The 21,765-nt window shown below is 37.1% G+C and overlaps 1 protein-coding gene across 21 annotated transcripts in view; it reads left to right on the top strand.

Moving 5' to 3' along the window:
- The window catches only part of MAP4K4 (mitogen-activated protein kinase kinase kinase kinase 4), a 279,292-nt gene that overhangs the window by 190,865 nt on the left and 66,662 nt on the right, over positions 1 to 21,765 (top strand). For all 21 annotated transcript variants that reach the window (XM_072621601.1, XM_072621605.1, XM_072621603.1 and 18 more), the window contains exons 4-9: positions 10 to 135; positions 2,407 to 2,517; positions 11,362 to 11,452; positions 13,329 to 13,459; positions 15,403 to 15,457; positions 17,925 to 18,003. In XM_072621601.1, the coding sequence (XP_072477702.1) occupies positions 10 to 135; positions 2,407 to 2,517; positions 11,362 to 11,452; positions 13,329 to 13,459; positions 15,403 to 15,457; positions 17,925 to 18,003 (593 nt within the window). The remainder of the gene's footprint in view (positions 1 to 9; positions 136 to 2,406; positions 2,518 to 11,361; positions 11,453 to 13,328; positions 13,460 to 15,402; positions 15,458 to 17,924; positions 18,004 to 21,765) is intronic.

Here is a 21,765-nt window from a genome sequence, read left to right as displayed (position 1 = left end):
TTCCTGAAGGATGAAGAGGAAGAAATCAAACTGGAGATAAATATGCTGAAAAAATATTCTCATCATAGAAATATTGCAACATACTATGGTGCTTTTATTAAGAAGAGTCCTCCAGGACATGATGACCAGTTATGGGTAAGCAAAGATTTCCGAAAGTATGTTTTTTAACTCTTACCTCTTGTGTCATATTTTGAGAATAATAGATAGAAAAGCCATAGAGAGAAATAGTAGTGGACTAGGGAAGAATGGATTAGGAAGGTACCTAACTAAGGAAAGGATACTCCATAAGTGAATGTATATTAAAATTTCCTAAATTTTCCTGTAAGTAATAAGATGCACTGACTGATTTGTTTGCATTTGTAATGAGTATGTGTGTGCATTTTAAATTTTAGGCTCAGATTTTGTGCATAATGATCATAACTTTTATAGATACATATATATATATGTAGACACATTTTAGGCAGTGCATCAAAGAGGCAGGAATTCGTATACCTGGAAATAAAGCAATGTACTAAAAACTTTGGTCAGTAAAATCCAGCTAGGTAAACTTAGTTGGATTTTTTCTCTCTAAGTCTTTTCTCTGAGGAGCCGGGGCAAAAAGCATCTTACAAGTAAACAAGCTCATATTTGCGATTTAATTTTATAGAAAAATGAACAGCCAACTAAACATCAACTTTGAGGGAATAGTCTGGGATCAGTATACAGCTATGTCTTCCACATTGAGGGAGATTAGAAGGGTGGCATCCCCATTGATCTGGAAAATTTGTGTAAGATTTCTTGGCATTCCCTTCATACCAAAAAAGATGTCTGAATTGTTATGGTATTAAGAGATAAAATATGTTGATATTACACAATACTTTGCACATTTTTTATATATTTCAAAGTTTCTAAACTTTTTCTGTGTCATTTGCTGGCCTTTGCATGTCACCTGAAGTATCTGCAAAACTCCCCCAAAATTTCCATTTAATTTCTTATGCTGTCCTGGAGTGTATTGAAACCATGATGGGAAAAGTCATGATGTGGAAGGAATAACTCTTCATTCATTCAGCTCAGTTTTTTACCTGAGAGTAAATGATCAGGATAGTGCCGTGGAATGATAATAGCTAACATTTATGTAGCGCTTACTACGTGTAAGCACTGTGCTGTCTTCTTGACAATTGTTATCCCATCTGATCCTCACAACAACCTCAGGAGTTGGGGTGCCGTTATTACAACCATTTTACAGGTGAGGAAACTGAGACAAACAGGGGTTAAGTAACTTGCCTAGGGTCATATAGTTAATGAGTGTTTGAGGATAGATTTGAATTCAGGTCACTGATAAAAGCACAGATGGTTAAATTACCAAAGAACATACAAAGTTTACTGAGGCAGAAAAGTAGACTTCTATCAACAATGGCAGACACTAGAATGTTTTTCTGGTTAATTTTCAGTTAAGCTGAAAATTGAGGAGAATTGCTATTCCTTGATCATGTTGGATCATTTAGAATTGATTTAGCAGTAATAATAATCTAATTGAGTCAGATTTTGTTTTTGCTATGAATATTCAATATTCCTACGAATGGACATGCTGGGAGTACAAAAGTGAGCATGCGCGTGCTCACTCACTCATTAGCTGCCATTTAAAAGTAACATTTCCAAGTCAGGATACAAGAACCAGTTAGTGGCCAAAAATAAACTACTTTTTTAAAAGAGGAACTAATTCTATGCTCTGTGTTTAGCTAAGCATGTGTTAAAGGAATAATTAGTTTTAGGTAGTACAAAAAGTATGAGAGAGCTGGATCATTTGTATTTACAACCATAATGAATTCATTGCCTTCAGAGGTCCCTCTCCCCCTTCTAATAATGTGTTTGGTAGCTTGTTATGAGACTAAATGAGATGCTGTTGATGGGTGTGAAAGTGGGAAATATTTGAATACTCTTGATCTTTCAATGTGTATTTGGGAAATGGGGCAGCAGACAGAGTCCTGGTAATTGGACATTGAAGATGCAAATTGGCATGCTGTCTTCACTACCTCATTAGATGAGAGAAACTGTAGGGTGGGTGCCAAAGTGTGCTCACTTAAGTGATTTTGCTCCAGATGTGATGAGCAGTGTTAGTATTCCTGTGAAATACCCCATGGAAAGCCAGATCTCCTGGATCAGACTATATAGTGAATTAATCAAATGATGAAAATGGGCTGTGTCTACTTTGGAAACCCTGACAATTACATATGTCGCTCTTTTAGCAGGTTCTACTTTTCATGTGGTTAGAGGTGAAAGGAGAGAAGGGAAGAGAGGGAGGCAGCTGGTTTTTGTCTGGCTTTTTTTGTCCTTTTCTGTATTGAGAGCCATGTTCCAGAATCTGATTGCTGTCTTTAGTGACTTTGGATTTGTATCACTTACATATCTGTCTTGTTTGTCCGTTAGTTGGTGATGGAATTCTGTGGGGCAGGATCCATTACAGACCTTGTGAAGAACACCAAAGGGAACACACTGAAAGAAGACTGGATCGCTTACATCTCCAGAGAGATTCTAAGGGTGAGTAAAAGAAGCACCTTGTAATAAACCAAAATTATTCCTGTACTTGGGGGTTATTTATGTGGTGGCAGGAACATTGTGTACAATGTTTCCTCACAGATTATCAAACACCTGTGTGCATCTTGGTCTAAAAGAAATTAAATTGGGCTCAATAGAAATTGAGTTAGTGTCCAAAGAAGAATATTAATAAAAATATCACTGAATGTTTTTACTTTGCTAGACAAAGATGTATCATTATGTTGAGACTGACAAATTAGGTTAACTAAAAAATGTGCACTTGTAGGACCTGGCACACAGTAGGCATTGTTTATTGATAGACTGATTAACTTATCCTTCTCTCAGCTCTATCCCATACATGTTCTTTTTCAAATGTATCTCTAAAGCTGCCAGTATAGCTCTCTACCTTTTTATATCATTATAGAGGTTTTGTCTCTGGAGTTCAAACTAAAACCAAAAAGATCAAAAATAATCCTTGGCAATTGTTTTCATGGGAACCCATTTAAAGGATTAAAAATCAATGTTCATAGTTCTGCAACACTAGCTTTCAGTATTGCCATGTGAACTTCTCTGTTGACTGTTCAGCATGTTGCAATATTAATGTGAAAAAGTTCTGAGTGCTTCATTATGTTTGTAGCTACATGGAAAACTGGCTTATACTTGTAGACTAGGTCTCTAAGTAGCTGTTGCAGCATCACAAATAATGTCACCTTTAGGTAATAGCCCCACTGCCAATGGTGTATTCAGAAGAACTTGAAGATCTTCTACATGAGAAATGTCTCTCAGTTGCAGTTGTTTTGTCTCTGCTCTGCTCTTCCCTGTTCTCACGTCCTTCCATCACTTTACCCTCTCCTTCCCCTTCTATTTCTCCTCTCCTTCCTTCCTTCCTCCCCCCCTTTTGCTTTCCTCTCCTTCACGCCTTCTTTTCTTTCTCTCACTTCTTTTGGGTCCATATCTGTGATTCTGTCTGATTTCTTACCAAGCACCAAGAGATGCTAATTTTGTCGCAGATCTCTTGTGTTTGTAGAAAGGGAGACACTTTGAGGGATAGAAGAATAATGTCCCATATAGAATGAGGTGAGGTAGGAAATGAAGATGTCTGGTAGAACTGGACTTTCTTCATCCTTTTCAATCACTTCTCAACACATAGACTTTAACTTCTGGCATTTTCTTAGCCATTTACCATTTACTTGACTTCAGGAGACGGACTGTGGCTAAACCAGGCTATGTCCCTGTGGAGATGCTGGCCTAAATGTTAGGACAGACACTGGTTGGCACAATGTTAATATGCTGTGCTTAATAGGTTTCAAATATATGCAGATTAAAACATGAGGGAAAAATCTGGAGTTATCTTCACCAAATTATCTTAATCATAACAAGCTGCTTCCCCTGGAGTACTTTACTTTTAAGTGACTTTCTGAAGGTACCTCAGTCCTTTGTTTAGGCAGAAAAAAAGACTGTGAGCTTTGTACTAATCCTGGGATAATGAGACACTTTGCTCTGTATTTGCTGATGTCGACAAATTGTCACTGATGAGGAAAAGTTATGTTCCTTTTTGTACTACAGAACCTCCAATTTACAGGTGGAGAAACGGAAGCGAACAGAGTTAAGTGACTTTTCTAGGGTTACACAGCTAGCAAGTGTCTGAGGCCAGATTTGAACTCAGGAAAATGAATCTTCCTGAGTCTAGGCCTGGTTCCCTATGCACTGCACCACATAGATGCCCTGTGCCATACATATCTATATCTATTCTATATACTTGTCTGTGGAAATGTATATATGCATATATATCTATGTGTGTATGCATATATATGTGTAGAAACACATATATCCATGTTGTGCCTTCCATGTTCACATGCACAATCCACATACGTATGTATAGAAAAATCAGTAGCTAGATGGTACAGTAGGTAGAGCCCTGGGCCTGGAGCCAGGAAGACTCATTTCCCTGAGTTCAAATCTGGCCTCAGACATTTAGTATTAGTGTGACCCAAGGCAAATCACTTAACCCTATTTGCCTTAGTTTACTCATCTGTGCATTGAGTTGGAGAAGGAAATGGCAAACTACTCCAGTATCTTTGCCAAGAAAACCCCAAAATGGGTTCACAGAATACTGTACATGACTGAACGATAGCAACAGTGACGCACAAACACACATATATAATGTATGTATATCTCTGTATATTTTCACACATATATTTATAGGTGATATATCATCTACATATATAGTAATATAATATAATATATGTAATCTATATAATATATAGATAATAAATATATAATGTATATTTCTACATATATCCGTGGAGTTATATATGTATGTATGTGTACACACACACACACACACACACACACACACACACACACACACACACACACACACACACACACACTGATAAAAGACTGGGCCTGTGATATGATTAATATGGGGAACTCCCAGGTGAGAAAGCTCATTTTCAGGCTTGCACCTTCTCTTCAACCTCTAATCTTAGAGAATGACCTGGAACACCACTCAGAGGTTCCCCCCAGAATCACAGAGCTACCACCTGAAGAGGTAGTGCGTAGTGCTTGAACAGCAGTAACAAAAAAGCAAAACCAAGGTCCCATTCATCTAGGAGCTCACATTCTAATGAGGAGACAGGCAGCTACTCGGTATGGTTTTTAGGTGATTTCAGAGGAAAGACACCGAGAATGGGGATGAAGTGAGGTGGGAGACGCCTGGCCATCAGGAATGTGCCTGGGAAAGGAGGCATCTAGCCAAAGGGCAGTTTTGAGCAGAGTCTTAAAAGAAGGTGGGAAGAAGTTCTAAGACTAAATTTGTGTATATATAAAGGAAGTCTTCATACCTGGTTCATTTACCTTAAGTATGAACTCCGTTTTAAAAACAAGTATACGGATTCAGCAGGCATTTGAGCTTACATAGCCCAATAGGAAACATTTCAAGAGAACTGACATGATTACACAGCCTCTGATCTGGTAGGAAACAGAGTCTAAAATATCTGCATTGACATCTAGCACATTAATTGCAATTTTTAAGTGCATATTTAATCTTAATGGTATTTTAATTGTTTTCCCTTACTAATGCTAACAAATTCTCATTAGTTCTATACCACACCCTTGCTTCTTGGCATGGTTTTAAAAAATTTTCAGGAGCACAGAATTTTTTAGGGTGCCATTGAATAATAGATTATAATCAGGGTTTTCCTTATGAGAAGGCAGAGCCAGCGACCCCCTGTGTAATTGTTTGCAGAGAAAGCCTCAAGCCTGTATATAGGCACTGCTGCTTGATATTCCAGAATTAGATCTTACCTCTTTTGCTCAAGGTGTACAATTTAGCTTCCCGGAAGCTTTCTCGGATACCTTCTGTCCTGCTCCCAGCAACTAGAAGAGTTCACGTTCACTAAGCTGTACCAAGTTATTTATATTATAACTTTTAGTGGTAGCAGTAATACATTTGATCATCATTGCATATGCATTTTGTTCCCTTACTAGATTATAAACTCCTGGAGTACAAGGACGGTGCGACATTTTTCTCTTTATACCACCAACCACAACTTTCCCACATAGTAGATGTATTTGCTGAATTGAAATAACTAGAATCCAGTGACCCTGGGAGAACCTTTTCAGTGGTTTATGCTTTAGTTATATAGGACTTTACCAGAATCTCTGCTGTGGACAGATTTTCTTTTTAGAATTGAATCTGGGTGGGGGTTGGGAACAGAAGAAAAATAAGAACACACTCTGAAAGAAGGGAAAAGTTTCCAGAAAGTGGAAACATGGAACACTTTGTCCACTTCACCCTTTTACCTTAGACAAAGCATTCAAAATGCTTAATAAACTTTTGTTTACAAATTCTTTAAAATCAGCATTTTCTTTTGCGAATTGCTGTTGGTTTCTGTTAACAAGCGTTGTGATCTTGGATGAGTGAATTCATCTTCTTTGACTTCTGTGCCCTTTTCTCTACAATGAAACAGAGAAGGTCATTTCTAAACAGTTGGGAGTCCAGCCCTGAATACCTTAAGAGTGGGAGCATTGGATAATCTGGGTCTTGTCCTTCAGTTTAATTTTTCATACTAGACTTCCAGTATGTCCCTGTAGAGAGCTGAAAGTTTGAGATGCCCTAAATATTAGCATAACATGGAAGAACATATGTTGTCACTTCTAATTCTTGCAACAAACCTGTGAAGTAAGTGCTATTATTAACCCATTTTATGGATGAGAAAATTGAGACTGAGCAAGTTCAGTATCTTGTCCTAGGTCACACAGGGTAGAATTCATCTCAGGTCTGTTTGAATCAACACTCTCCACCGTATCCTCCATCTCTCCAAGAATTTTCATTTTCTTGCCTTCAAAACTTCATGTTATGTTGTATGTGCTTTGTATTTACTTTCTTATGTATACATTATATTTTTCTAGTAAAATGGAAACTCCCTGAGGGCAAAGACTGTTTTGTTTTTCTTTTTGTATCCACAATGCCTAGCATATAGACAGTCCCTTAATAAATGTGTGTTAAATTGAATGATAAAAATAAAAAACTCTAAAATGCCTTTTCTGTGCTGAAGGATGCTAGTTTGTATGTAAGACCTGAACACTAATGATAGTTGTTGCTGTTGTAAATCCTAGCATCCAAGAGGTCTTAGCATTCCCTGGAGGGAACAAACACTTCCAGTTTAGGAAGAGGACTCCATGAAAGAGGTGCAGCATTAGCCAAATCTTGAAGGAAGATAGGACTCAGAAGAGCAGAAAGTGGGGTGGGTATTCTCCAGGCATGGGAGAATCACATGAGTGCTGATACACCCAGACTGGGAGTGGCATTTCTAATCCTATGTAATGATGTGACTCTATAAATAAGCAAAGGAGTCCAGAATCCTGCTTCACACTTCTGTATAATACTCATCTCGGAGTCGCCATCTTTTGAAGAAGTTAGGCTATATGTCAGATGCCAATGGTGGAACTCTTTCTGGGGGTTAGCCCATTTGTTGGCAGGTCTTAGACCCAAAGACCCATTCTTAGACAAGTCTGCTAAAGTGTCAAAGGACCAGTATGTTCAAGGATGGAACCTGTGTACTCTTGCTGTCTTTCTTCCATTTAAGCCCTGCCATGGATGACCCTGACATGGATTACCTTGATCAACCTTCTAAGTTCTTCGTACACTACAAAGGATGAGGACCTACATTGACCAATCAATTCAATTTAGTTCAACATTTGTTAAGCTCGTCCTATGCTAGGGCGTACTGTGCTCAGTGATGGAGATAAAAACACAGAAACAAAGTATTCCCTGTCCTTATGTTGGTGCACAGGTTGGTGAAGGACATAACTTGGAAAGTGATAGCTGGTTGGTTGGGTGTTGTCCTTAGTTCTCAAAGAGGACCAAAATGCCATCACTGTGTTGGAGTGTGTCCAACTGTGGCTAATCAGACCAGTATGAGCTAGGAGCACTTTACCACAGGTCAGGCACAGATACTCCTTATGAACATTTGTCGTGGGGTTGTGCATTTCAGACCAGGCAGAGGATAATGGAGGAAATGAAGACATCCTGACAAATCATTTTTAGCCATTAGAAGCTTGAAGAGGGAACACTTTCAGTTTAGGGAGAGGACTTCATGAAAGAGATGCAGCTTTAGCCAAATCTTGAAGAAAGATAAGGACTCAGAAAAGCAGAAAAGGAGGTTTATTCCAGGCATGGAAGAATCAAAAATGGGCAGTCTTTAACTTTGAATTCTTGCTTCTCTATCCTTGAGAAAGGTGAGAAAGGTCCCTTCTGCAACTTTGCTTGCCTTTTTAAAGAAGATATCAAGGGGGGTGGGGGTGGGGGAATGTATTAATTCATTATTAATTCATTCCCTCACCTTTCCTTATAGCATGTACATTTACTTGGACTCTGAGCAAGGCTGTATTTTCTTTAATATGTCTGGTCATTAAGATTATTAGTGACTTGGAAGGTGGTAATTAATTTCATCAACAATGCACTTTAAAGATTACAAAGCTCTCTCCTTCCAAGCAGTTGACTCTTTGAGGGATGATCAGATGATGAAGAGGAGGATGATAATAGCAGTTAGCATTGATTTAGAGCATCCCAAAAGTCTTAGTGCAATTTTAAGCTTTAATGGTTTATTTATAGAACTTTAAGGTTTGCAAAATGCAAGTAGCTGAGCTAGGGTTGAACCCTGAACTGCTGAGGTGAAATCCATTGCTCTTTCCACTGTGCTGTGCTGCTTCTCAGACAGCTAGGTGTCACAATGGATTGAATTCTGGACCTGGAATCAAGGAAGACTTTCCTTTTTGAGTTCAAATCTAGCCTTGGACACTTACTGTGTGACCCTGGGCAAGTCACTTTATCCTGTTTGCCTCAGGTTCGTCTTCTGTAAAAATGAGCTGAAGAAGGAGATGACAAGCCACTCTGGTATCTTTGCTAAGAAAACTTCAAATGGAGTCATGAAACGTTGAACATGACTGAGAAAGCGACTGAACAACAACAAATACTGTTACTCAAAGTGCAAGTTCAGTTACCCTCCTTTTAAAGATGAGAGAATGAATGAGTGAAAATGAAGAAACATTTAATAAGGACTTATTAAAGTACATTTTTCTGATTACAGATACAAGTATGAAAGTGAAGATAATCTTTGTTCTCGAGGAATCTACAATGTAATTGAGGAAAGGTTCACACAAAACACACAGAAGGGATATTTTGGTTTGAAAAGTTTAGGGGATGGGGAACAGAGGTTTGACACAGTCTTTTCAGAGGAAAGATGTAGAAATAGTATGTTGTTTAGTCACCTAGCTTTAGGTAGTAAATAAAGCTGGAAATCCTCTAACTCTGTCTTCACATGTAAGTGCACTGACTAGTGTTGGCATGAGAGTACCATGGAAGAGAAATCTGACTCTGCATTATGTAATAAACCATGTTCTTTTCCTCACATAATCATAAATCTTGGTTTAACATTGAATATACTTAAAAATTACAGTATATAATGTTTATTTTGTTTTCTCTTCATGGGTAAAAGTAACCCAATTAGGGCCACTTTCGTTTTGTCCAGTATAGTTTCTTAAATTATTTCCTAGCAGACAATAAGATTATACGTATATGCACACATGCAGGCATGTACATATACATAATGGTTTTCAGATGTGAGATATTGAAAAGTTTGTTACTATTATGTAGGTCTCATTCATACATGAAGAAGTGAATGTTTGCTGGGGTTATTTTGAAGTTTGGGGAGTGGAAGTGAGGTGGGTCAATGGAACTAGGATTTGTTGCAAGTGGAAATAGCGGAAGTAGAGTGTGTGTGTGTGTGTGTGTGTGTGTGTGTGTACCACACAGAGAAAAATTCTCTTGATGAGGCTTCAGTACTTTTAAAAGTGATTTGTTCCTAGTTTGTTGTGTAACATTGTACATATCTTGTGTTGTGGAAAACAAACAAACAAGAGGCACAAATAAGCTCCATTCTGTTTTATAGGCAAACTAGTAAATGATTGTTTTAAAAGCCCTTGGGTTGGAAAAATTAGTGTTCCAAAGCAGCTGTTGGGTTTAATTTTAATGCTGCAGCTGTAAATCAGAACACACACACACACACACACACACACACACACACACACACCTCATACTCCATTCCTTTTTGCATCGATACTTTCTAAAATTAAACTTAAATCCCTGTATTTTTAGGAACAAAATGTAATTTCAGTTCACATAGGTTAAACCTTGAAGATAAGTAGAAATCAAGTCAGTGACTGGCAAGGATGTGGTTTTTTTTCTGTCAACTCCATCCGCCATCAGTGATCCCCAAAGTTCTCTTGGAGGCGCATTTGAATGCAACATATGTTTTTCTTCTTCCACCACCCCTTATGAGGCACAGGCTTTTGGGCACAAGCCCAGATTCAAGACCAATACCCAGTAGGTTTTGTTTTCCCAGGAAAGAGAGATGTTTTATTTGAATGTGAGCTTCTTTTGCCAGCAGTGGCATTGAATGCTGGGGGCTGGGGAGTGGTGGGGTAGGGAAGGGTGAGATTGAGCAGAAGAGAGTTTTTGATTTGTCAGCATACAATGGGAGAACTTGCTCTTGCCCAAAGAATGGACTTTAAACCCCAGCCTCACTCATTCCCCTGGGATGAATCTAATTCATATATACACATATGGTCATCCACTGAAGAATTGACATTTAGTGTGGGAAAGGAAACACCCTACATATAAACTGTTTAAATTTATTGCTGTGAAACTTCTCATAGTGATTGAAAATATCTTAAAGCTATAGACTGAAAGTGTTGATGATGCATAGATATTGAGCCCTACTGTATCCAGGGGTGTAGATGTAAGAGAGTGAGTGTGTGTGTGTGTGTGTGTGTGTGTGTGCGTGTGTGCGTGCGTGCGTGCGTGTGGTTCGTGTTCCAGGTGCAGTAAGGAGAGTTGGTAGTGGTGTATATACCTGAAAAAGAAGCTGGATTAGGTAGTAGATAGAGCATTGGACCTGGAGTCAGAGGGACCTGAGTTCAAATTCCACCTGAGACATTATCTGTGTGCTCCTGAGCATAAGGCTTCACTTGTGCCTCTGGTTCCTCATCTATAAAATGGGGATGGTAATAGCATCTATCTCGCTATTCTGTGAGGTTAAAATAAGGTAATATCTGTAAAGTGCCTTACAAAACTTAAAGCACTAAATAAAGATTAGTTATTATGATCATTTCTATGTATTGCAAAAACTCTTAAGGTTTTCATTGCATGTACCTGATGGAGGATTTTACAAAAATGTTTAGATCAAAGAAACGTTTTGTTTAGAATGGTGAACTCCCCTGATGAGCCTGCTGAGTTTTAGTCATTAGTTAAATAACCCACATTTTTCCTTCTTTATATAGGGATTGGCACATCTCCATGCCCACCATGTGATTCACCGTGATATCAAGGGTCAGAATGTATTGCTGACAGAAAATGCAGAGGTGAAACTTGGTACGTAATAAAATGTGACTGTACCATGTGGTGCTTCTGTGTATGTATGTGTGTGTATATGTGTACATATATACACAAGTATACATATATACGCACATGCACAGACACACACATATGCTTGGAAGGCAGTTATGATTTTTCCCCTCAGTCTTGTTTCCAGGGAATAGTAGGGTGTCTCAGATCTGTATGTGGCCTGCATATGGGGGAGTAAATCTTCCCCCATTTCCTACTTGAGAATGTGGAAGCTAGGCTGACGAGGGTTGTTAGCAGACACTGTCTGCCCATTAATGCAGGCAGCTGTCCACCCTTTTTTCACATAATATAGTCAACCTGAAGCTCAAAGTGTCAATGACATTTCACCTTTATAGAAGTCTTCCAAAGCCTAATTTCTAAAAAGTCTTCCAGAACTTTTCATTTTCCACTAAAGTTCTGATAGTTTCAAGGCACCATGTTTCCCTTATAAACTGTATGCCAAAGTTCATTACTGAGCAGTGCTATGTGATTTTCTAGATTAAGCCCAGAGACAGCTTATTTGCAATTTCTGTTGCTCTTAGTTTTGTAGCAGAGATAATTAGGGCCAAGCCCATAACCCAGTGAAATGAACTTCTCTCAGAATTATTTTATTCCTGAAATTACTGTATTATTTCATTTGCATAGTCATCTTTCCTTCAACAGGGTTTTTGTTTAATGTTTGTTTAAAACTAGCCTTGACTCTCAAGAAAAAAAGAAAACAAACTCCTTAGCTATAAGTAGTAGTGTTTTTGTAAGCTGTAGCATCTGTTACTGAATTTCATTTCATCTGCTTAACCTTTTTGTATTGGTTTCTTCAACAGAGGCTAAGAATGAGTTGTTGCTCCTACTAACTGAAGTTCTAAGTGTATAGTAGTTGCTTAGCATATATTGATTAATTAGTTCCTTGGTAAACTGCTTTAGCTTTTCTTTGCTAGTTTTTCCATTACTTTGGGTGAGGATAGCCCTGTCACTGGCCCACCTCTTTTGCTTGTATGGTTGCCTAGGCTTGTACTTATAGTTGGGCTAATGATCCAGTTAATGGCTGGTTCCACCCATACTCAGCTATGCTTGTGGGAAGTTTCTCCATATGTGAAATTAGACTATCATTAGAGATGATGTTGGCAATTGCCTGATTAGTCTAGGACACGAGGTGAGTTAGCGGTCCATAGTCTACCCAGCTTCTCCTGCTTTACCTTTAACCTCACTCTGAATATGAAAATCAACATGGACATAAAGTAGTTTTATAGATTGATTGTAAAAGCCACACTATGAAAAATGAGATGGAATCCCCAAGAGATCTGAGGCAGTAGGAGATAAATTCTCGTATATTTTGAGATTGTTTTTGTTACATCCTTTCTATTTTAAGTTCTTTGCCTAAAAGTTGTTGTGCCTTTTTCTCCTTTTATGTATGTCAAGTGCTGGAGAGGCTAAATCAAATTCTTGTGGTCATTTCTTCTGACTAAGGACTCGCCTTGTGTTGTGGTCTTGTCTGCCAGAGTATTCCCAGAAATTCTCTTAAAAACTATACAATAATATTGTTCTGGAAGGTCTTTATTTTGTTTTGTTTTGTTTTGTATGAGGATTTCCCATCCTGGGAAACACCTTTTCTGGGAAGAACTTGAAAAGAGTTTAAGAATGTCATTTGACTTTCATCCTCCTGAAATTTGTCTGAGATATTTGATTTTCTTTACCATATTCTATTTTGTGTCCATATTGTCTCTCCCCTGGAGTCCTTGAGGTCAGCGCCAATCACATTTTATCTTAGTAGGGTTTAGCATATAGTAGGTGCTCAGTAAGTTCTTGTTAGTTGGTTGATTATTAATTATCCTCTCTGCCTCTTCCCCCACTTCCCCCCCATATCCAGTGGATTTTGGTGTTAGTGCTCAGCTGGACAGGACAGTTGGACGAAGAAACACTTTCATTGGAACACCCTATTGGATGGCTCCTGAGGTCATTGCTTGTGATGAGAATCCTGATGCAACTTACGATTACAGAGTAAGAGATCTTTGCTTCTTAGTGCTGCTGGTGGTCATGGATAGCCCAGAATGAAGGCTTTTCATTTACTTCATGTATTTTGTGTCTGAAATGTTTTCTATCTTGTAGGGCATAGTTAATGATGTAGATTTAAACTTCATAATAAATAAAATGAGAAGACTTTTTAATGGCATATATAATTTCTGTCTTACATCAGGCATGTTATCTTCTCAAATGATCTTTTAGCTCCAGAGGAGCTTATGGACAAATAGTCTTCCTAAATAAACATCTAAAAAAGATGCTACTGCTTAGATGAACTGCTGTCTTTGTAAATCAAAGACGAACATATAAGCAAGTGAATAAAACCATCAGGGCCAATAGGGACATTTTCATCTCTATATAGCTTCTTATTAACATGGATTACTTTTATAGCTTTTGTTTTTATATATTTATTAAAGTTATAGTGACCTCTAGAGACTTGAATGGATAATGCACTTTATTCTCGTAGTGGTAAAGTCAGTATTCTAAATCAGCCCTCATATTTCTTAGCTAGCTTGAGTGGTTTACAAAAAGTATAATAATAGATTCAGCCTGCCCTTGTTTAAACCATTTTGGTATGGTAGCATACATAGTTCACAGAATTTAGTTGTCATCTGTGTCTCAAAAATCAGTGTTATATTTTAGTATAAGCTACGATGGCTACCAAGAGGTAATGCGTATGAGCTGACAATTATTTAATCTACCTGCAAGTTAAAAGTTTGGGCAAATGAAAGGTTAAAATAAAAGTATGATAAGTAAGTAAAAACAGTAGCTAATGTCTCTTCTGTGCTGTACTTAAACGTTTTCAAAGAGCTTTGTGCACAACAACCATGCATGTGTGTTTGTGTGCCCATATAATTTTTATTCATTCTTTGGATCAAATGAGTGTGTGTGTACATGCACATATTCTCATTGGATCTAGTGAGGATGTAGATATGTATGTGTGTGTATTTAAGATGAGTGTATATATATATGTATATGTACATATAATATCTTCTCATTTGAACCAACGAGTGAATGAATAAAAAATCATTTATACCTTTTTTTAATGCTGACATTTGTGACAAATGTGATTTGAAAAGTTTTCTAAATAGGTTCAAAGCCTACCTGTAATTTTGTTTATGCTCTCATTTGCTTAGTTATCTCTCATAACTCATAAGTCATAAAAATTGAGCTCTAACTTAGAGCTGTGACAAATTACCAGTGAATTTTGTGGACTCTGCTAATCACAATTATTATATAATATGAAACAACTTTAAAATGTTTTTCTTAATTTGCATTGATTTGGTTAAGAAACCATATAACAAAAGAGTTATACTGTTAAGCCTGACTTCAATTTTCTTATTCAGAATATCTGAATCTGTGAGTTGATTTTAATATTTATCACAACTGAAATTGTTCATTTGGGACACTTTCATTTAACTCACTATGAATTAGCCCCATCTCTTGGAATAAACTCAATTCATAACCAAAAATATCACTTGGGTGCATTATTTTTATATGTTTTTGTTTACTTATATCTAATGAAGTAACTATGAAATTATCATTTATAGCATACAAAGATGAAAATAATAGTGATTCTCATTTGCATCTTCCTTTGGAGTTTGCAAAGTATTTACCTCATAATAATCCTGCAAGTTAAGTTGTGAAATATAATTATCCTCATTTTGTAGATTCAGAACATGAGGCTCAAATAGGTTAAGTCACACAGTGAGGAAATTAGAACACAAAAGGTTCTGCTTAGAAGAGGACCTTCCTCTCATATTAAACATGTTCATCTTATCTGTTTTGCTTAGCAAACTGTCTTTCAGTAGATATGCCAGTGGTAGCTATTATTCCATTTCTGTCTGAATTATCAATAATACATGAATGGGGCCCTGTTTTCCCAAGGTATCTGCTAACACACTGTTCGTCCTCTTTTGCAGAGTGACCTTTGGTCCTGTGGCATTACGGCTATTGAAATGGCAGAAGGTGCTCCCCGTAAGTGGGTTTTTTTTTTTTTTTTTTTTTCATTTTTGCAGACACTAATTTAAGACTGAAATGTATAGCAGAGAAGTGACTGGCTGTAATCTAAACCTAGCCATGAGGTTTTAAAAAAAGAAACAGCTGTGTTGACATAGATATCACTGACAAAAGCTTTTCAGCGAGACCATGGTAATTGCTGTGATGTTTCATATATAATAAGAACATTTGACATCTACTGTTTCAGGTACTGACCTTTTCACTGAAAGGGAGAGATCTTAGGATCTCTGTTGTTTTTAAGTGGTGTTGATGTTTTGTGACTGAAATCATTCTAAGCTGAGATATTGACAGTGGTTTTCTAAGTTTAAAATTAGCGTTTGCTGAAATTTTGAAATATGCTGTAATAATGACTTTTGTAGATTGTGTGTGACTTGGTAATGTGAGAAGACTTTTATCTGTGGAGAAAAAAGGTACCTCCTCTATATTCTTTGTAATTTTTTTCTGTTCTGTAAATCTACTTACTTTTTTGGATTAAGTTAAATCAGCAATAGAAAGTTGACAGTTGACACAGGAAAAGGTTTGGAAATGGAAAAGAAGCAGAAAAAAGCAGTAACCTCTCCCTTTAATTTTTCCATCAACCAACCAGTCAACAAGCTTTTATTAAACATATACCAGAGAACGTATTAGGTGCTGTGGATACAAGTATAAGACCAAGGCATCTCTCCCCCTCAAGAATCTTATATTGTACTGGGGAGATACAACACTTTTGCCAGTTAGTTAAATACAAGATACGAGTGCAGAGAAGTGGTACAGTAGATAGAGCACCAGGCCTGAGTTCAAATATGACCTCAGACACTTAGTAGCTGTGTGACCCTGGGAAACTCCTGTTTGCTTCAGTTTCCTCATTTGTAAGATAAAATGGCACACCTTTCCAGTATCTCTGCCAAGAAAACCCTAAGTGGGGTTGCAAAGAGTCAGACCCAGCTGAAAAAGAGTGAGCAACAAATACCAGATATATACAGAATAAATACAAAGTGACTTTAGGGTATAATGGAAGAACTTGGGAATCAAGAAGGGCCCCTTGAATTGTTGATGAGGTCAGGTGTATAGCAGGTAAGCTTCACCTGCTTGGCATATGTCCCTCAAGAACAAGAAGAGAGAAATATGTGAGAGTCCTTTGCATAAAGATGATAATTGAATTCGTGAGAGTTAATTAGATCACCAAGAGAAAACACATAGAAAGAAGGGTATACTCCCACATAAGGGATGGGACTAGGAATCCATAAATGACCAAGCATTTATTATCTATTACAATGCCAGATACTGGGCTAGGTGCTGAGGATATACAGAAAAATTTAATTCTATCTTGGGAATAACGTGAATGTGAGTCAAGTACATTCAAAATAAATGCAGCACGATTTTGGAAGGCATGATGCTAAGAGCTGATCAGGGAAGGGATCAGGACAGGTCTTACATAGCAGAATGTGCTTGTGTTTCATGATGATCTTGCAGAGGAGCCTGGAAGACTTGGTAAGATGAACGTGGTAGCACAGCAGTTATAAAGATACTGCTCAGCTGCAAGCCAGAAATTATTGTAGGGGGAAAAAGGTCTGTCATATACTTCTGTCATAACAGAAATCTTCGGAAAGGAACCCATGACCTGCCAGTGTTCCCAATATTCTGATCTGTAAAATGGATTTAGCTGTCCTATGTGATCTCCATCACAGGCTAGTCATAAAGGAAAAATGAGATCATGTACATACTTCACATTTTTAGGGGAAAGATACAGGAAATATATCTCAAGTCAGTGGTAATAATATTGAGAATTCTTACTTCCCATTTTGGGGGAAGAGTGGCTTGGTAGGCTCATATTCTCAGCTTGTTTGCGATTATAGATGAAATACTACTGCATCTTTAGAAGTATATGTTGGGACATGGTTCACCCTGGCTTCTCATACCTTTTGAATGCATACACATAGGCCTGAGTGGTTCTTTTTACTGAGGTCTTAGAAATCACATGACATGTTAAAAATTGTAGCTTCATCCAGGTAATTTACTTTCTTTGTGGAATTTTACATTTGGATATTTCTAAAATCCTACCTGGTATAGTCATTAACCCCTTTGTTCAACTTCATATTGATGGTATGATTTTCTTGGTATGATTTATGAAAAGTTTTTCATATCTGATTTTGAGTGTACAACTGCCTTTTTACTTGTACTTGTTTTAGTGACATTTTTTTAAATGGAAATTTAGGTATTAGGATTTGCTTTCCATTAGTAAGATTTCAAGCAGATTTGTTCTAAAATATACCAGTCAGATCAAAATGTAGTAAACAGGGCATGTTTTTTAAGGAATCAAAGTAGGTTATAAGCCATTTATAAACGAGATGAAATTTGATTTATAAATGAACCAAACAAATTATGACAAAAGTGATGAGAAGTGTCATGCTTTCATAAATGTTTTCTCTCTCTGTCTTCCAACCAGCTCTCTGTGACATGCATCCAATGAGAGCACTTTTCCTGATTCCCCGGAATCCTCCTCCCCGGCTAAAGTCAAAAAAATGGTAAGTTGTAGATATTTGCCTTTTGTTTTCATTTTGTTTATTTTTGTAGTTTTCCTTTCAAAAAATAGTTTCTGGCATCTCATTTCATTTAAGCAGAATAATCAAAGCCACAAATTAGCTTTCCTTGAACTATATTAGAGACCATGACCCAAAGCACTAAATGAAAGGTGAATTGATTTTTTTTTTTTGGAGGCCAGTGCTTCTCAAAAAATCAGGTCTTTGAAACATGACATAGCAAAAAAAAATAAATAAATAAAGACATGATGTTCCATTCACAGTGGAACATTATCTTATGATGACAAAGTATGCAAGAGCCCCAAACTTAAATTTAGTGTACTATGGCTAAGTGCAGAATGAATTTTAAAAATCCATTACATTAAAGGACAGTGTCACCGACTTTTAGTCCCTCAGTGGAAAGGAGACTTTTAAATTAATGAAGGCTTTTACTGTAATTATTATAAAAGACTGAAATTAAGCATGTGCTTCTTGCCAGATGAGGAAAATCTATCAACAATGCCATGTTTTTCCTCCCACAATCAGCTGTATCAATTGCTTGCTGGTTTTTGACCCAAACATGTCAGGGAGTGGGATGATCTTCAGTAATGAAGGCCTTCAAAATTCCAAAGCACAGCCAAGTGTTACTTTAGCTTTGGGGAAGAAAAGCAGTTGTTGTCTTGCCATGGCCTAACCTTTGTAGGAGAAAAGTCACCCTATCATTTTCATTCTGCTCAACTCTCTTTCAGTCTTGTCCTTTAGTAATCCCCATCTCCATTTCTCTTTGTCTTCAGATTCCTCAAGTGTTTGAACTTCTTGGATTTATCTCCCTCACAAGTGCCTTTTCTGGTCTTCTAAAACTACACTCACCTGCGTTTCTGATCACACTGCTTTGTACCTTTACTTTGAGTCTTTGAAGATATTCCGTTGGCATTTAAAAACAAAACAAAACCCTGAAATTTAATCCAGGACTGTTCCTTCTGTCTGCGTTTCCATTTTTTCTTAGAGGATAACTCTGTAGATTTGTAAATTCTCTGTCATAACTTTCCATTCTAGTGTTGTGGCTAGATGGTACAGTAGATAGATGAATCAGAAGAGCCATTAAATGCTGAAAGCAGTAGGCTCCTAAGGCAGTATGATAGTGCAGTGGATAGAACTTTTATACAAGTCACTTAATGGTTCTCAGCCTCAGTTTCCTTATTTATAAATTGGGGGTAATCATAATATCTGTGCCACAGTGTTGTAAGGATCAAAATGAGATACAACCTATATAAAGCACTTTGCAAACCTTAAAGCACTCTATACATGTTAGCTAGTGTTTCTGTTCCTGACTAGATTTTCTATCTTGAGCACACATGGCACCTATTGTCACAATACTTTTTGACTTCTTAGGTCTGATATGGTCTCTTTCTGGCCTTTCCTCCTCCTCTTCCTCTTCCTTTTTTTAGCTCTCTTCAGGTTCCTAGATTATAAAATTATTCCTTGTGTGCCTATTTTTGCCTTCTTCCTCCTTTACCCTTTGATTCTCTGTCTTTTCCTTCTGTGTCTCTACACCTTTCTCTAAAGTTTTGGTCAAAACTTTATAAATTTATTTTTTAATGAGAACTGAATATTGACCTTTCCCTTTATTTTTCTTGCTGGCAGCACATTAGCTATTATATCTCATCCTTAACTACAGTAGACTTCAAATAACTTGAAGTTGACTAAATCAACTTCTTTTTCTTTTTGGAACACTTGTTTTTCCAAGAGCACATAATCTCCGAGGTTTCTATTTCTGTTTGGTCCCTTTGGTCACCTAGCCCTCTTATGAAAACAGCAGCAAGCTGGAATGTCCTAAAATTTTACTCTGGGACTGAATTAACCTTTTAGCTGTTTTAGGAAAATAATTCCAAAATCCTAAAATATCCTCTAAGGCAGGACCTCTTAAATGTTGTTTTTCTGCTCTCCACCCCTTCAGCACTTCTTAAAGTGTGGGTTGAAACCCACAGTTTAAGAAGCGCTGCTCTAATTAATATCACAGACCCATTAATCTTTATTTATTAGCTTTTCTTCATGAGTTGCCACGATTGAAAAATTCACTGTCTGACAGCCAACTTTCTGATAAGCATTTCCAACCACATAGTCCCTTGCTGGACCTATACCAAGAAGCTTTTTTGGTTTTGTAGGATCTGCTGGTGCTTCTACCAGCGGAGTCTTCCTGAATCCAAGGTGACTTTCTAGCTAAGATGAAGCAAATCACAGGATTTTGGTGGGGGACTTTTACACCTCCCTTTCATTCTGTCTCTCTTTCTTGAGACTTGAATTGTGGGGCAGCATCTAACCCAGTCACAGAGTTAGGTGGTTTTATAGAATAAAAGAATTCTGAATTATCTGTCTTTCAGGGAAGTTTAGTTATTTCCTGATAGTTTACAGATCCCTTTACATAACCTGTAAGTCTGTATGACACGTTGGATATAGAGCTGGTCTCAAAATCAGGAAGACCTGAATTCAAAACTCACCTTTGACACATCCTGGTATGTGACCTTTGGCAAGTCAATTTAACTAAAAGTTGCAGAGAAGATGATAGTTTAAATGGTTAAGATCACTGGGAGATGTCAACACTGATGAAATTACACACACACAGTGTGAGGGATGGATGGGAATTTATTGAAATAATTTCTTAGAATTTCATACATATATCATGTATTGGAGGGAAATGGGAGTCACCCCTCAGTTAAATGGAATGTTGGGAAATAGATTGCTATAACAAATTACATATACATACATATATATAACAAATAACATTAACAAAATGTGAAAGATAAAAAATTTAAGTTAAGCTACTTAATACAATTTCAGGAAAGGGACATCTTTGGAGGTACCATGGCACAGTAGAGGCTTTAAAGTCAGAGGATCTGAACTCAGGTTCATACATAACCTGTGTGACCCTGGACCCATCACTTAATTTCTCTGGCCCTTTGCTTTCTTATCTGTGAAATGGGAGATACAGACTAGCTGGCCTCTTTTCTAAATCTTAGTGATCTTTTAATCTTATGGTCAGAGGTCATCTTTCCAAAATCTCATTTGACAGATAAAGAAACTGAGATCTTGAAAGGCTAAATACTTGTCAAAGTCATAGAACCAGGAATAACCTCATTAGAATTTGAATCTCTCTTGACTTCTGGTCCCATGTTCTTAATAAAATGCTGAAGTCAGGGATGTCGCTGTGTCCGTTCCTCTTATTTGTGTTGATTTATTGTTGATTTATGTTGATTTATCTCTCAGTTATGTTCTCATAAAAATACTCAAGTTTACTTAAATCTTAATGTAAAAACTAAACCTTTACTTATGTCAACACACTGTGAAAGAAGCTTTATTAGAATAAATTTAAATTTTTCTCAGACTAGTTAAGTAGGATAAGTCAAATAAGATATTTTCCTGAAATCTTCAGAGAAAAGAGAAATGATAGGTATTTAATAAAAATAAAATCATCACTGAATTACAAGTCAGAGGTAGGATGATTCACAAGTGCTGTACTAATTTAATAATAATCTTTACTTATGTTTTAAATTGTGCTTTAAACTTTACAAAGCACTGAATTCACACAAACCAAGGAGATAGGTAGCACAAAAATGTTATCCGCATCTTACAAATGTGGAGATAAGAGAGTCAGTGGGATTAATTGGCCAGTGACCACACAGTCAGTAAAAAAAAAAAAAATCAGTCTTGAAGTGATTGAATACAATATAACTTTCCCCAAAGTCCTAACATGTTACCTCATTTACCATG

The sequence above is a fragment of the Notamacropus eugenii genome, chromosome 6 (assembly GCF_028372415.1).
Source record: "Notamacropus eugenii isolate mMacEug1 chromosome 6, mMacEug1.pri_v2, whole genome shotgun sequence".
NCBI lineage: Eukaryota > Metazoa > Chordata > Mammalia > Diprotodontia > Macropodidae > Notamacropus > Notamacropus eugenii.
Note: the sequence above shows the minus strand (reverse complement) of the source record. Positions and strands in the feature narration are given on the sequence as shown.